The sequence below is a fragment of the Nyctereutes procyonoides genome, unplaced genomic scaffold (genome assembly GCF_905146905.1).
Source record: "Nyctereutes procyonoides isolate TBG_1078 unplaced genomic scaffold, NYPRO_anot_genome, whole genome shotgun sequence".
In the NCBI taxonomy this organism is placed as follows: Eukaryota; Metazoa; Chordata; class Mammalia; order Carnivora; family Canidae; genus Nyctereutes; species Nyctereutes procyonoides.
In genome coordinates this window covers 46,518,833-46,536,764 of record NW_026575121.1, presented here as the reverse complement: position 1 = coordinate 46,536,764, position 17,932 = coordinate 46,518,833, and the positions used below count along the sequence as shown (strand labels likewise).

Here is a 17,932-nt window from a genome sequence, read left to right as displayed (position 1 = left end):
ATTATAAAGGACACTAAGGTCAGTTCTCTGGTGCAGAGATACTGTTACAGAGCAAGAGAACATTTTTGGAAACTGTGCTAATTTAATTGATACAGATGACAGAGTTATATTTCTAAAGTAAATTGACCCAGTGGCATACTAGTGGCCTTAGGAATGTAATGTATAAAACAGATTCGTTCCAAGTAAGGTATTTATTTAGTAGATAACAATACATTTTTATTCCATTGTCAGCTGTCTCAAAATCTTGGAATCCACAGTTTTCTTTAATTATTTTTTAAACATATCTTTTTATTGGAATAAATTGTACATCCTACAGAAAGCCTTTGGAGCCCTGGGATATTAGTTTTTTAAAAAAGGAAGTACTCAGAATTAGTTCTTACACAGTGACTCAGCTGATTTAGACAAAACCCTTTGCTTTGAGATATTATATGAATGTATTTTTATCTAGTTACATAAATTTAGCAGTGAAAATTACTAGGATTATAGTTAAATATAAAAACCAATGTATATAGCTCTTAAAAATTTTATATGTTCTGTAATTTAAAATATTGAGAAAGGAGGAGTTAATTGAATTCAGTTGTAGTCAGTCTTGATTCATTTTTTTTTAGTTTTTATTTATTTATGATAGTCACACAGAGAGAGAGCTAGAGAGAGAGGCAGAGACATAGGCAGAGGGAGAAGCAGGCTCCATGCACCGGGAGCCTGACGTGGGATTCGATCCCGGGTCTCCAGGATTGCGCCCTGGGCCAAAGGCAGGCGCCAAACCACTGCGCCACCCAGGGATCCCCTTGATTCATTTTTAAAATGTGGTTCCATGTAATAAAATTGTGTATCAGCACTGTGTTTACTGTTAATTATAAGATTAATGCATTTCCATGTATATGGTTCTGTATATTTTTTATTTAGCATTTTAAAATCGTTTCTCTTTACTGTTGAAAATAATGTGCTTTGTAAGTTGTGTTGGTGGTAAAGTTTTTTTAAGAGAATTCTTTTTAAATCTGAAATGGCACGTATCTTGATTTCATGAGAGTTAGAAGAAAGAAGCTACAGTTGAGATTCTGTATGTAGTAAAATGTCATTCCTGCTACATGGTTATATTGCAGTCTCAAAAAAGATACCAGGGTGTGTTTAACATTAGACAAAATGATCCTATTGAAGATTTTTATAAGTTTCAAAGATGGAACTTTTCAGAAGTAAATTCTAAGATTGTATAGGAAACATCGATGTTTTCCTTATAAAATAGTTTTATATTTTTTAATTTAATATTTAATTTAATATTTAATATTTAATTTAATAATTTAAATTTATTTAATTTAATGATTTAATAATCATTTATTAATTAATAATTTAATGATTATTTTATAATTTAATAATTTAAATTTAATTTAAATTTGATAATTAAATTTAAATTTAATAATTTAAAATTATTTAATAATTTAATAAATTAATATTTGATTTAATTTAATAATATATATTATTTATTCCATAAATAATAATTACTGATGTGAATTTTTGTGGAAATTGATACTTAACTAAAAAGCATCAAGCAAATCATACTTTTATGTTTAAAAGAGTTAAAATCACATAAAGTGTAGTTGTTTAATATTATCTAATCATTTTTAAAGTGTTCACTGATTTGTCTTATAGGTTCATTTCAAGTATAAAAAGTTTTAAATTATAAAAGCAATACTTGTAATTTATCAAATGCTAAAAGGTATAGAACATAATAAAAGCTAATAATTCTGCCCTAAGCCTTGGGTCCCTTCTAGTTAATGTTAACATGTTAACAATCAAGAGTATATCCCTCTAGATTTGGTTTTATTTTGTTTTATATATTGAAAAAAGTATAAAATTAAAGAAGTGCATATACACATCTCATTCTTTTTAAGTTCTGTGGACATAGCTGCATCATGCTGTATTATCCTGGTGAACAGTTAGTTTATATCTAATTATTTGAAAGAGTTAATTTCAAAATTATACTGCTTGTAGTAGGTGACAATAATTAACATAACTTAATATTCTAATACAGAGAAAGATATTCAGATCTTAGAGATAATCTGACAGCATTCCAAAAATACCTGATTGAGAGTAACAAAGAAATGACGCCTTTGAAAGTCTGGGAACTACAAGGTATACTATTTTGATCTACTTTCATGTAGAATTTTGGTAACCTATCTCTGTTCTGTTAAATAAGCTTTATATAACATGATATAAGTTATTCCATAAATAATAATTACTGATGTGAATTTTTGTGGAAATTGATACTTAACTAAAAAGCATCAAGCAAATCATACTTTTATGTTTAAAAGAGTTAAAATCACATAAAGTGTAGTTTAATATTATCTAATCATTTTTAAAGTGTTCACTGATTTGTCTTTATAGGTTCATTTCAAGTATAAAATCACATCTCAAGGAGTGTCTAACATTGATTAAAAATCCTGACTAGTCAGTCAGGAAGTCAGAACTAAATGTTACTAGTTTTCTTCTGTTTAAAATTTTGATCTTGATAGACCATTGCATATTTCACTGTTAGCTTAGAACAGCCTTTGTGCTAACCTCCTGTAAGCAGATATTTTGTGATCAAAATTTAGTTTGAACTGTAAGACCTTTTCAATTTGTAATTTCCTTTTTTATTACTTGTAATTTTTAGTTGGTTTGAGGGGACATCATTTTCCTGCGTAACCCATAACTCCTGTCACATCTCTCATCAACTTTTTATTAACAGCCTATTGGGATAATTGGCATACAGCTCACCCCTTTAAAATGTATGATTCAATGGGTTTTAGTATATTTTCTGAACTTTTTAATTGCCAGCATAGTCAGTTTTAGAGTATTTTCATTACCCTCAAAAGAAAACGTACCCATTAACAGTCACTCCCCGCTTCTTCCCAATTTCTCCAACTGTTGTAGGCAAGCACTATTCTACTTTCTTCTTCAGAATGTTATCTGAGGAACCCATAATTTAGAAAATACAATTGCAGACGATAATTGTAGGTGATAGGGCACTTGAAAGGCTGATCAACAGAAGATGTGCACAGTCAGCTTAGTTTTAATCATCCAGCTGATGACTGTGTAAGGTAGATTTGAATGGACTAGAAACAGGAACTCTGGTTAGGACATCGCTGGAATAATGTGGTGCGAGATTGCATTATGACTGTGGTAGACAGCCTAGAAAGGAAGACTGGAGATGGGAGGAGGCAAAGATGGCTTGAAGGTTTCCATCTTTGAGCCTTAATAGAATATAAAACATGTTAGTGTGCTTTGGGGTTGAAGATGGAGTTCAAGAAGAATGAGACTGAAGTTAAAAGGACCGCTTAAGGTGACTGTGACGTCCTTAAATGACAAGGTCCACTAGCACTAGTGGGGTGAACATAAAGTCTGTAGGCTAAAAGGAGAGGATTGAAAAAGCTGAACATCTTAGCATAAAGGCTTAAAAAGGAAGAGGAGCTAACCGGTAGTGTAGAGTGACCAATCAGTACATGATTGGTGCTGCAGCTCACCCAGGGGTGGAAAGTAGAGCCAGTGAAGATGATGTGGGGAATGATGAGAAATAGAGAGCACCTTATAGAGAAGCCAAACAAAGTAGATTTCCAAGACAGAGAAAGTAAGCAATACCTTTTTATTGATTTCCATTTATTGAGTATTCATTAATATTTAGTGAAGTATTTGTGTATCAGGTAATTTTTTTTGGTGAGAACATTTAACTTCTCTCTTAGCAAATTTCAATTATGTAGTACAGTGTTATCAACTCTAGTCATCATGGTATATGTTAGATTCCCAAACCCTCAGGATACCTAGGTGGCTCAGTGGTTGAGCATCTGTTTTTGGCTCAGAGCATGATCCTGGGGTCCTGGGATCGAGGCCTGCATCGGGCTCCCTGTAGGGAGCCTGCTTCTCCCTCTGCCTGTCTCTTCCTCTGTCTCTCATATGAATAAATAAAATCTTTTTAAAAAAGTAGATTCTCAGACCCTCTTCATCTTATAGCTAAAAATGTATACCCTTTTACCAACCTCTTCCTCTTTCCTCCATCCAGCCCCAGGCAGCAACTTTTCTACTCTATATGAGTTTGAATTTTTTTTTTTTAGATTTTTCATATAAGCAACACTGTGTAGTATTTGCCTTTCTCTGTCTGTTCTCACTTAGCATGATGTCCTTCAGGTTCACCATGTTGTTACAAATGGCAGAACTTTCATTCTTTTTAATGCTGAATAATATCCCATTGTATGTATATACCACATTTTCTCTCTGCATTCACTCAGCCACATTTAGATTGTTTCCACCTTGGCTATCATGAGCAATGCTGCAATGAATGTGGGAGTGTCTCTTTGAAAGCCTGATTTCATTTCCTTTGGATATATACCCACAAGTGGGATTGCTGGATCATATGAGGGTTTTAGTTTTAATTTCTTGAGGAATCACTGTAATGTTTTCTGTAGTTGCTACACCAGTTTATATGAGTTCCTTGCATATTGTGGTTATTAACCCCTTATCAGATATATGATTTGCAAATATTTTCTCCCATTCTATAGCTTTTTCATTTTGTTTATGATTTCCTTGGTGTCCAGAAGCTTTGTAGTATGATATAGTCCCACTAGTTCATTTTCCTGCCTTTGGTTTTGGTGTCAAATCCAAAAAATCATTGCTAAGACTAATGTCAAGGAGCCTACCCTTATAATTTCTTTCAGAATTAGTGGATTCAGGTCTTAAATTTGAATCTAACCCATTTTGAGTTGATTTTTGTGTATTGTGTAAGTAAAATAGGGGTCTGTTTTCATTCTTTTGTATGTGAATGCCCAGTTTTTCCTGACACCGTTTATTGACTAGAAAGTGAGTATATTTTCTTTGCAGGAAGTGATCCTCTTGCGAATAGATCTTAGTAAGATTAGCCTTGAAAAATGGCTATTCTGTTTAGCAATTAGAAGATATTAATGAGTACTGATGCTGGAGCTGGAAACATGCTAGAGTAGATTGAGGAAATGCTATTTAAAGTTACTCAGCTAGAACATGATACAGAGCTGGAACTGAACCTTGATCATTAGGCTCTCTATCCCATGGGAAGCTGTGCTAAGAACATCTCTTCCTAAGCTTTGACTCCAACCCAATTTACCACACTGAAAACGTGGAAACAAAACTAGCCATGTTATGCTAAACTGGTTATTTTACTAGTATGTGGTGAGCTGGGATTCTACCCATGGTGAAATATTAAAGAGAAACAGTATGTTTCACTATTTGGTAATGAACATAGTTCAGGTTTAAAATCTTGTCAGGGGAATCCCTGGGTGTCTCAGCAGTTTGGCGCCTGCCTTTGGCCCAGGGCGCGATCCTGGAGTCCCGGGATCGAGTCCCACGTCAGGCTCCTGGCATGGAGCCTGCTTCTCCCTCCTCCTGTGTCTCTGCCTGCCTCTCTCTCTCTCTCTCTCTCTGTCTATCATAAATAAATAAACTCTATGTCTATCATAAATAAATCTTTAAAAAATATTAAAAAATAAAATCTTGTCAGACTCTTGACAAGGTAAACGAGACTAAGTAAGATTACTTACTTACAGCATCCAACATACTGGAGACTGACTACATACATAAGCCAGTTTTCTTTCCAAAGAACTGTAGTATCGGGCAAATACTAAGTCTAAGATTTTATTTTTATTATAGCATAAAGGTAAAAACATGTTGAAAGAGAAAGTGAATGTTGATATATACTGAGTTGAACACATTGGATCTTAAAGTTCTTTCCAGAACAGGCTCTTCAAAGCTCTTTTTTTCCTTTTGTTATTCTTATCAAACTTTTTGTTGCATGTTTTATTCAACCTTAGAAAAAAAATAGCTTTGCATCAGCATTTCTTTTCCTGTATCTCTTTTTGAAGCTATACTGTAATTTGTGGAAAACAATACATATTAAATGATAATTAGTCCTTCATAAAAGTCTAAAACTTAACCTTATTTGGACATAAGTGATAGCCTTCCATTTAAAACTTTTGAAGAATATTAAGTATAAGAGTGTTAACATGTCTTATTTATAAATACATGGCAAGAAATGTTGACTAAATTATTTAAATTACATGGAAAACCTATAAAGATCTGACATTATGCTAGATTCTTTAATTTTTTTTTCCCCAGATCTTAGTTTTCAGGCAGCTACTCAAATAATGTCCACTCCAGTTTATGATGCCATAAAATTAATGAAAGACATTTCACAGAACTTCCCCGTAAAAGCCAGGTATGTTAAAGTTCGTTGCTTTGAGTATAACCAGAACTCTTTCCATTAAATAAATTTTATGAAAATAGCTGATTTCATTTTAACATAGTGATATCAATTAATTCTGCTATATGATATAGTGTTAATGAAATCAGGGTATTTTTTCATCTGTATGTTGTTTTTTTTTTATCAGAGGAAAATACTGGCTTGTGCATACGTGTGTATACTGCAAGATAGAACTCTTACATTAGAGTCAAATAGAAAGGAAAAATAATTTATTAAAGTTATTTAAATATAAACAATGATATGGAAATCCAGGATAAAACTTGTTTAAGTAATGAATAATGACGGAATATTTTTCTCTTTTCTAGGTAAGGGTGATGAAAAGTATTATTCTAAATAGATTTATCCCCAGAGTATGACTAGCTCATGTTCTTCTTATCCTTTCAGATTCTAAATAGGTAGTAATGTCTTGTTTATGGAATATTTTGTGGAATGCTTTTTTGCCAGTAGGATACCTAATCAAATTGCTTCCAGAAGTACTGATTTTATATTAAACCTATCTTGTAGTGCAATAGATAATACATCTGCATGTCTAAAAGTAATCATAGTTTTACAAAATAACAAAAGTCTTACGCATTTGTAGTCTGGTTAGGAATGACAGGATATAAAATTATAAGCAACCAGTGAAATAAAAAATAAGTTAGCTTATATCGAAGATTCAGAGCATGTGACAAGTGCATCAGTGTTATTCTGAAGGGAATTGGAGAGCATCTCTACACTGGCCACATCATAGCCTGTGGGTAATTGTTAGGCCTCTCCTTGTCTCATACGCTATTTTGTACATTTATCCACAGTACTCATTACTGAATTTTAAATCTAGATATTCTTTCCTTTGTAAGATAAATAGTACATAGTTGGCCACAAGATCACAAAAACCTTTCCATGGGACCCTGAAACTAGGTTTGTCAACTTATTTACATATTAAGAATTAATATATTGATGTGACTCTTTGTGTTAATTTTAAACAGCCAAGAATTTGAGAAGTCAGTATTTATATACTAAAATAGAAATATGCACGTATATACAAATATTTAGATACACTGCTGTTTCTGAAATTACTAGATCAAATACAAATAAAATAACTCTAGTGTTAGGAAGACCATTTATTCACTCTTTTGATAGTAAGTCAGTTGTAATTCAGGGATCTGTTGCTAAACTCTGCTCCTAGTTTGTGGTTGGTCATTAAAAATATTGCAAACTGTGCTGACACTGCTAAGTTGTCTAACTTATAAGCTTGAGCATATTGATAAAGCCACCTGATAGACAATCAGTAAATGATAATATTTGCCAAATGAATGAAAAATTTGTATTATCAAAGTATCCATTGTAATTTCTCCCAAATGCCCAAATTTTAGGAGATATCACACTTATGAGTTGTTTTAAGATACACCTTTCTGCTCACGTTTTACTTTAAAACAGAACTTTGCATTAACAGTCTTTTAATTTTTCAATCATTTTGTTTGCATAAAATTAACAAATGTGTAACTAATTTTGCTAGGAGTTATCAAGTCAAATAAATGTAGTTAATAGACTTGTTAAAAAACATCACTGTTTTTAAATTATAGGGGAGTTATAAGTTCTTCAAGAGTGAGTATATGAAGTCAGTATTAGAGCCATTTAGACCTTGCATACTTTGGTAGAGGTCCCAGGTTAACCAAAATCTTTGTGTACAAGAATTCTGAAAATTGCCCATTTGCATTGATATCTATCATGATACTGGTAATTTCGTACGAACTTTCTCTATATGGGCCAAAGAGCACAAAATAGCACTTTTAATCAAGTATATTTGAAAAGTAAGTGTCTAGTAATAAGTTTTGATAGTACTTATTACTGCATGCATACAGTTAGTGTAGATGAGCTTTTTTTAAAATTAAGTTTTTATTTTAATTCCAGCGTAATTAACATACAGTGTTGTATTAGTTTCAGATGTACAATATAGTGATTCAGCAATTCTGTATATCACCCAGAGTGTACATGAATTCTTGACAGTCTGTAATCCATCTAAATTGAACACCCTTATCAAATAAAAGCCATTGTACCAGTTGTCAAATCGGCCATATGGAAATGTATACTTTTTGGTCATGAAGCATTTCAAGTTTTTAGATTCTTATCTAGACTATTATATTTCACTGAATTAAAGATTAGTCCTAAACATTAGGAAAAATTAATTATATCAGTATTTATTTTCCCAGATCTCTGACCAGAATTGCTGTAAATCAACTTATGAGGGAGGAAATACAGGAAAATCAAAAGGTTTGTTTGAATTTTTTCTTAATTACTACACAATCGCTATTTTAGACTTTAGATCTTCATTTTTCATACGAAAACAAAAATGATAATTTGTGCTTTTTTTGGTTATTAAAATAGTTTGGGTTTTTCCATTTTTAGATTGTCTACTTTATATAGCCTACAATCTGTGATTCTAGCCAATCTTTCCTAACATATGTTTTGTTTAATTTCTTCATTCACCCTGTACTCCAGACCTTCTGCCCACATAGTATGGTTTTCTTTATAAGATAAAGAATAGGGCAGCCCGGGTAGCTTAGCCGTTTAGCGTCACCTTCAGCCCAGGGCGTGATCTTGGGAGACCCAGGATCGAGTCCCATGTCAGGCTCCCTGCATGGAGCCTGCTTCTCCCTTTGCCTATGTCTCTGTGCTTCTCTCTCTCTCTCTCTCTCTCTCTCTCTCTCTCTCTCTCTCTCTCTCTCTCATAAATAAAACCTTTAAGTAAAAAAAAAAGAATAAAGCTATGAGTTAACAGTTATAACTATGTTTCTCATATTTGGTTTTGCTTTAAAAGCTTATGAGGCTTGGGTCAGGTTTGGACCACTGGAACATTGTTAGAATCCTACAGCATATAGGTCACAGTTGATCAGTAATTTGGTAAGATTCTGCCACTTGGTCTATTAAATTACCTTAAGAATCCAAATGAGGGGGGATCCCTGGGTGGCTTAGTGGTTTAGCACCTGCCTTTGGCCCAGGGTGTGATTCTGGAGTCCCGGGATCAAGTCCCACATCGGGCTCCCTGCATGGAGCCTGCTTCTCCCTCTGCCTGTGTCTCTGCCTCCTCTCTCTCTCTCTCTCTCTCTCTCTCTCTCTCTCTCTCTCTCTCTGTCTCTCATGAATAAATAAATACAATCTTTACAAAAAAAAAAAAAAGAATCCAAATGATCCTAGCTGTCTGTGTTAGTATTTGTGAAGTGTTTAGAACACTGCCCAACTTAATGACATAGGACTGCCTTGGCTTTAAGAATTATAACCAGATCCACAGGGCCCTGAACAGTAGGATTTTGTTTTTCTCCCATAAAAAAAGTCTCAAAGTAGGTGGTTACAGACATGATTTTCTTCTTCTGTGGCTACGGAATGGCTGCCACAGCTCTAGACTTCTTATTTGTATTCAAAGCAGAAAGGGGCAGGGAGATGGTATTAGCCACATTCATCCTCTCTAAAGCCTTCCAGGAATACTTGAGCAGACTACTTCATCTTACTGACCAGAATTTTGCCATGCGGCTATCTTGCTTCAAGAGCAGCCAGAAAAGTCATGTTCTTTTCTAGTAATTGAGGCAGGCAAAGGAGAAGTGGGTTACCTTAGCCAGCCAACAGCGCCTGTCCCACAAGACAGAGAGAGAGCTCTCAATAGACATCAGCTCTTCTGATGACGACCAGCAACTCCAACAGTAATAGTGAAGAAGTAGATGCCTTGTTCACGCCTAGAGCCTGGGTGTTGGGAGCCATCATTTAGCTTCCGTGTGAAGGATATTTTTTGCCTTGCTGACGACCTAACAAATGATTTTTATCCTCCAAAACTAGCTGTAGTATTACTCTTCCCTGTAATTTTCCTAGTGGGTCTTACCATTCTTGGAACAAAGTGGATTGTTTTTAAATGAAAGTTCCTGTATTCACAATGAATTTTGTTTGAATAATGCACCTGCAGTAAGAAAAGAAGAAAGGATAGTGAAGAAAAGGGAGGAAAAATGAAGGAAGATAGAATATCAGTGGCTTCACCCAGTCTGGTATATTTTTGTGCTCATTTAGCTGTCCAAAGTGGGTGCTGTGGCCATCAGAGCTTTTCTCCAAGTAGTGATTTTGGGTTGAAAGGCTGGAGGACCTTATGATGTTAAAAAAGAATACAATGGGGATGAAAGAGAGGTCATTGGAAGATCTGAAGGCCCAGATCTCTGCATTGGAAAATTTCATAGGTAGACAAGTGCAATGGCCTGACCATAGGGTGATGACCAAAGCTGGCTACTGAAGCAGTATGGAAGTGAAAGGTGATAGAATTGAGGAAATCAGTAAACTCTGAATCTGGAGGCTTGAATAAATATGGTGCCTAGTATGGCACATTTTCCCTCAGAAGCATTTGTTGAAAAAAAAAGCATTTGTTGAATTGAAAACTGTTGAATTTTAAAATGTTATCTGTAATACATTCAGTGTTTAGCAACAGATAGTTTTTTAAATGTTATGTGTATATTATAACAGTTATTAATATCCTAATTTATAAAATGAAATCCTGTGATTTCTGTTGGGTCACAGAGTTGGTAGAGAACCAGAATTTTTGCTCTGATACATAGTTCCTTCCTGATAAATTTCATAAGCACTCCTGAGTTTGTTCAAGGGCCAGGCATCTTGCCAGGTGATTAGAAAACAAAGATATTCAAGGAAATTAAGATATCTGATCTTGTTTCATTTCTTCTCAAAATTCTTGACTGCTATTTTCAGAAGAATAACATGAAATTTAGAGAAATGCATTTAATAAAACCAGGTAGGATAGGAAGAATCTAGTGTAGACTGTCAGGTCTTCTATGAAAACCAACAGAAAACCTGTTGACCAAGCAAAGCTGATTTTAATAACTTACTGCAGTAAGGGAGAACACCGCTTTGGTAGAATCTTACTCTCAAAAGAAGGATGCTATAGTAGATTACTTAGAGGTTCTATGGCTTCTGTTCAAGTGGTTTGAGTTGGGTCTTTCAAGATAGGGGGAATTATTTGGGATTGGGTGGAATTTGTAACCCAGTAGTTTAGGATTGGTCAACACAAAAGTGATGGTTTTGATGAGCAAACTTATAAGCAAGCTCTTTGCCAAGATTAGGTAACTATTCAGATTTGCAAACCAGACTGTTTTGCAGATCTATTCTAGATCTGCCTGGAACCATTTGTTTGCAAGAATTTCCTGAAGCAAATGGTTGTTTATTCATTTATAGCTTTATCTTCCTGGGCAAGAATTTCCTGTAATAGTTAAGTGACATCGGCTCAGGTTATCTCCCTTCTGAGTCCCAGTAATTGAGCTGTAATGACATAGGTGGGCTCATTTCCTTCTAGGAAGGCAAGAGATAACTCAAGAAATAGACAGTAGCTAGCTGGAAAAGTGGGAGACACAGTATTAGTTTCTCTATAATATTTTATGACCAAAAGGTATGATATTGCTCGTAGATAGAAAGTCATAGGGAAGGACTGTTTAAAAATTTAAGATGATTGATACATTGGCAGAGGTAAAACATGAAATATTGAGATGAATTATGTTCTTGTTCACAAATATTCATTTCCTTCTGATGTTGATTGTTGCCCTGTCACTTGCTTTAGCTAATATTAAATGAACAGATGCACACATCCATACAAGCAGAAGCTTTGTGGTTCATTTGCCTTTTTACTTCTGCTCTCTATCACGAGGCATGTCCCTCATAGAGGCTGCTCTCCTGGTCTGTTGCCTGAAATGAAAAAAGCCCTGGATTAGAACCAAAGATGACTTGAAGGTATGGATATCTGATATGAGCAAGAAGCAAATGTTTCCTCTAGTAAGCCACTGAGATTTGGGAATTCTTTACATCAAAAACTTGGTCACAGTAATATCATCAGTTATATTAAATTCCACATATTACTTTCCCATTTGCTAAATTGTATTTTATCTTATGCTCTTAAAACTATAAAACAATGTTTCTATGTTTGAAAGAAATTCAGAATAATTTCTCTTGCTCTATGAAACTATGATTATAAGGCTGTTAGTAGAACTGAAGGAATAAAATAGCTATAGAAATAAGAAAGAACAGGCGGAAGTTCTGGATTTAGTTCCTGGTACTCACTTTGAGAAAATCATCATCTTCAAACTACTTCTGTAAAATGTACTTATATGATTCAGATTAGAATCATCTGTGAGCATATTTTGTAAATATTTACAACTGCAAGATGACAGAACCTAGTGGTAATGTAGTCAAAATGACAAGTTTAAGGTTATAATAATTATTATTATGTAATAATTACAGAAATTACAGAAATATTATTATAATTATTACAGAAAGAGTTATCCTAATATTACATGTAAAAAGATCTGTTATTTACATTACCCAGGATTAACATTATCTGCAATCTTAGTATTTGCTGTGTATCCTCATTTTTTTTAGGAATTATTTGGGTCTTTTGAATTTTAATATCTTTATTATTTGTGGAATTCAGCATTTTATTATCAACTTAGCTAGGGAGGTTGGCTTTGGCTAATTTTATTTAGTTCTATCATATTTTGAATTAAAGCTGGCCTAAGCTGACATTTTGTTGTTAAGAATATAGTGATTGTTTCCAATAGGAAGATGGCTGCAGCCCAATTCAAAATAGTCCCATTTATTCTCCTAAAAATCATACATAGAAACAAGAAGAATGAAACAACATTTTCAGCAAAAGTAGCAGAAGGGAAGAACCTTAAACTCTAAATTTTGTGTGTGGTCAAAAATGTCCAGCCCCAATAGAACGGAAGCATAAAGCTACAATCGTGTGGCAGAGGAAAAGTGGAATGTGGCAGGCATCTCAGAATTACCGCCCCAGAAATCATCAGCAAGTACTCACCCTTAAGAGGAGAGGACTCCACTCCGTTGGAACACAACATGGGCTGGTGATAGGAGAGGGCATGTCTGCTGGGGGAGGTGGAGAGAGGAGTCATGCAAAGTGCATGGAAGTGACAGATATAAGAAAACCAAGAGAAAGAGAAAGAGAGAGAGAGAGAGAGAGAGAGAGAGAGAAAGAAAGAAAGAAAGAAAGAAAGAAAGAAAGAGAGCGAGGGAGAGAGAGAAAAGAAGGAGGGAGGAAGGAAGGAAGAAGAAAAAGGAAGGAAGGAAAGAAAAAGAGAAGAGAAGAGAAGAAAACCTAGCTAGTTAGAGGGGGACAGCTCATCCAGGAGATAACTGTAGCATCCTTTGGTGCCAAAGAGAAGAGAAGTGCCCAGTCATAAGAGCCTTTGAGCCAGGTTAATATTTGAGAATCTAAAGAAGACTGTCTCCATTGGGTGACCCAGCTTAAACTGTCGATCGCTATAAGGAAACTTCATGCCAGGAAACCTGGAAGGCTAGTTTTGCCTCTTTTACTCCAAAACAATCTCCCCTGCTAATGTCTGGTGCAAGAAAATATATGTGATTCAGATAATGCTTAATCAGAAAGGTAGAACTACATTCATCTAAAGAACTCACTGTAAAGATGGAGAGGAGGAGCAGAACTATAGATGAAGAAACTTCACTAAGCAGAGAAAGATTGCAACACAACATTAAGCTAATCAAGCTTGAAAAGCTAAGGAAGCTGAGAAAGCAACACATGATGCAGAAATTCAGTGACTCACTGTGAAGATCGGCCGGGAAGAGGGGGTGATGACCAGATGCCAGAGGATGTGAAGTCACTACTGGAAGGATTTTATGAAGATATTCAAAGTAGCCATTTCAGAAATAAAAATAAAAATTACAAATGGCACAAGGCAGAATTGACCTTATAGAAAACACAGTATAGAAGACATAGTGGATAGAATTAAGAAATGCAAAGAAATTAAAACAAAAATAGAAAGGTTTCAAGAAAAATGGTAAGTAAAAGGCAGGTAAAGGAAATCTAACATTCCTGTAGTAGAATCTCTGAAATGGACAGAGCAAATGTTTAAAATTTTAATTAGACAACTTTCTGAGATAAAAGACTTGAACCCACATTATTGAAAGGGTACACTATAACTGGGAAAATTGATCAAGAGTCATCAAAACAAAGGCTATAGGAAAAAAATTATTTGTGCATTTAGCAATAAGGATTATAGGGGAAGAGAACCAGATTGGCATCAGATTTTCAAAAACAATATTCAATGCCAGGAGACAGTAAAATTCTACTTAGGAGGAATACTCATGGAAAGAAAAGCTGTCCTTCAACTTTACTTTCAGATGGATAGGCATATGCAGGCCTATCCACAAAAATGTGGAACAATAAGAATTCAGGGAAAGAGCACTTTCTGAGGAATTTCTTCTGACCAAATACTAATTGAAATTACTTCAGCAGAATAACTGCCTGGTGGCCATTGAATGAGTTTATTGTACAGCTAAACAGAAATGTGGGTGAGGGAAAGAGTTATTATGTGGTATGTAAATAGCACCTGCTCTGACATGATACAATAGTGCAACTAATACAGGTAGTGAGGGAGGTAGAAAATAGAATAAACTTGCTGATTACTTTCACTGAGGTACTTGGGAATCAGCAGATTGGATTACAGCTGAAAAATCCAGCGGTGGAAGCCTAAACATACTTAAAAGTACATAGTTAATTACTAATGAGTAGAGAAAGGTTGGGCTATGCAAAAGGAGAGGCAACAGGAAGAAGTCAAACTAATTTTATTATTTTTCATAATAGAACATTTGATACCTTTTATTTTTTTATTTTTTAAAGATTTTATTCATGAAAGACCGAGAGAGAGAGAGAGAGAGAGAGAGAGAGAGAGAGGCAGAGACAGCGGGAGAAGCAGGCTTCATGCAAGGAGCCCAACGTGGGACTCGATCCCAGGACTCCAGGATCACACCTCGGGCCGAAGGCAGGTGCCAAACCGCTGAGCCACCCAGGGATCCCCCATTTGATACCTTTTAAAGAAAGAGATAACTTTTAAAGAAAGAGATGACTGAAAGTATTTCATGAAGATATATGTGTGATAGTAACTAATGAAGCAAAAGTCTAAATCTACCCAAGCAGGAAAAGAGCCTTAAAAAGAAAAAAAGGACACAGACTAAACCATTTGTGAATGACATTTTAAAAATACCTCTAGAAAGCACCTGGATGGCTCAGTTATTTAGGTGCCTGACTCTTGATTTTTGGCTCAGGTCATGATCTCAGGGTCGGGAGATTGAACCCCACATCAGGCTCTGAGGTCAGCATGAATTTTGCCTGAGATTCTCTCTCTCTGCCTCAGTCCTTCTGCCCCCACCTGCCCACGTGTTCTCTCTCTCTCTCTCTCTCTCTCTCTCTCTCTCTCTCTCTCAAAATAAATACATCTAGAAAGCATAAATATAGCAGGAAAGAATGACTGTTGGAGAAAGGGGAACCCTCCTGCACTGTTGGTGGGAATGTGAACTGGTGTAGCCACTCTGGAAAACTGTGTGGAGGTTCCTCAAAGATTTAAAAATTGATCAGCCCTCAGACCCAGCAATTGCACTGTTGGGGATTTACCCCAAAGATACAGATGCAATGAAATGCTGGGACACCTGCACCCTGATGTTTCTAGCAGCAATGTCCACAATAGCCAGACTGTGGAAGGAGCCTCGGTGTCCATCAAAAGATGAATGGATAAAGAAGATGTGGTCTATGTATACAATGGAATATTACTCAGCCATTAGAAACGACAAATACCCACCATTTGCTTTGACGTGGATGTAACTGGAGGGTATTATGCTGAGTGAAATAAGTCAATCGGAGAAGGACAAACATTATATGGTCTCATTCATTTGGGGAATATAAAAAATAGGGAAAGGGAATAAAGGGGAAAGGAGAAAAAATGAGCAGGAAATATCAGAAAGGGAGAGAGAATATGAAAGACTCCTAACTCTGGGAAACAAACTAGGAGTGGGGGAAGGGGAGGTGGGCGGGGGGTGGGGGTGACTGGGTGATGGGCACTGAAGTAGGCACTTGACAGGATGAGCACTGGGTGTAACTATATATGTGGCAAATTGAACACCAATAAAAAATTTATAAAAAGAAAAAGAATGACTGTTGAGGCTAACCTCTATCATATTGATAAATGCAAATAAGCTTAACATTAACAAAAGTTTTCAGTTTGAATCATTGGGCAGGTAAATATATGTGAAATAAAAACTTTAAAACTAACTCAGAAATGTTAAAAATTAAAGTTGGGGCAAAGGTAAACCAAACAAATGCCATGTTGCAGGGGTTGTAATCTTAATACCGTAAAATCAAATTCAGGCCTTAAAAATATTAATGAGTAAAACAATGGCCCTGTATAATGCTAATGAAAATATAGCAGTTATTAATATCTATACATCAAAGCACTGTAGCAACATACATAAAACAGAAACTACTGGAGATAGAAAAGTTGAATTTACCTAAAATACTGATGAAGTCAAAAAATAAGATACTGACAACCAAGCAATGTTATCAATGTGTTAGGTCTTACAGGGATATATAATAGATTTTGTTTCTTGATAATAGAGAAAATATACCTTTTCTCAAGTTTTTATGAAGCGGCAAAAAAATTCTAGAAAGTAGATATGACAGAAAAGAATTCTCTTATCCCAGTGCAGTCAAACTAGAAGTTGATAACAAAATTAAGAGAAAGGGCTTATTCACTGGGAAATTAAAACTATTTACCCTTAAGTAGAAGAAAAAATAAAATGCACATCAAAATTGCATTATATTTTTATAAGTAGGCTCTATGCCCATCACAGGGCCTAAACTCATGACCCTGAGATCAAGACCTGAGTTGAGATCGATAGACATTTAACTGACTGAGCCACCCAGGTGCCCAAAATTGCAGTATTTCTTGATGATGTTTAAAAACAAACTACTAGGGGATCCCTGGGTGGCTCAGCGGTTTAACGCCTGCCTTTGACCCAGGGCGTGATCCTGGAGTCCTGGGATCAAGTCCCACATCAGGCTCCCTGCATGGAGCCTGCTTCTCCCTCTGCCTGTGTCTCTGCCTCTCTCTCTCTCAGTCTGTGTGTCTCATGAATAAATAAATAAAATATTAAAAAAATAATAAAAATAAAAAAAATAAAAACAAACTACTAGAATCTTTGGGGCACAAAACAAAGTTCAGAGAAAAGCCTTAAAATCTTAGATCAGTAAAAATGAAAGAATAATAAAATTAATACAGGATCTAAAAGGTTAAGAAAAGAGCAATAAATAAAACCAAAAGAAAGAAGAAATTAATAAAGGTTAAAAATTAATACATTAAAAAATGAAAACAGTAAAGCTAATAAATTAAAAGGATAATAAATCATAATCAAATGAAGTTTAAGGAATGCAAGGATGGTTCAATATTAAGAAATCTGTTCATATAATTATGCCATTAGATATTAGTTATAAAGTAGCATGACTATCTCCATAGATGTGGAAAAGCATTTTCTACAAATCAAGACCTTTCTGATCATAATAAAATAAATTTTCAAAGAAATCATAAGGGAATCAGTGATACCTTTTAAAAATGTGATTAAAAGTGTGTATATGTGTATATCTTGGCTTAAAAATCAGCATCTTACTAGTGGAAAAGTACTAGGGACATATTCACCAAAATCAGGAACAGGACAACGAGGCTCATTATTGGCACTGTAATTCATTATTGTTTTAGCTCTTAGCCAACATTATTAGTCAAGAGAAATGTATTAGAAATGTAAACACTGGGGGAAATGAGGTGTAAGAGAATCAGCTAAAAAAATCCAAAAACTGAA

The 17,932-nt window shown here is 34.9% G+C and overlaps 1 protein-coding gene across 3 annotated transcripts in view; it reads left to right on the top strand.

The window, feature by feature from the left end:
- UGGT2 (UDP-glucose glycoprotein glucosyltransferase 2) overlaps positions 1-17,932 on the top strand; it is a 194,487-nt gene that overhangs the window by 55,652 nt on the left and 120,903 nt on the right. For all 3 annotated transcript variants that reach the window (XM_055335813.1, XM_055335812.1, XM_055335814.1), the window contains 3 exons: positions 2,030-2,130; positions 6,115-6,214; positions 8,449-8,509. In XM_055335813.1, the coding sequence (XP_055191788.1) occupies positions 2,030-2,130; positions 6,115-6,214; positions 8,449-8,509 (262 nt within the window). The remainder of the gene's footprint in view (positions 1-2,029; positions 2,131-6,114; positions 6,215-8,448; positions 8,510-17,932) is intronic.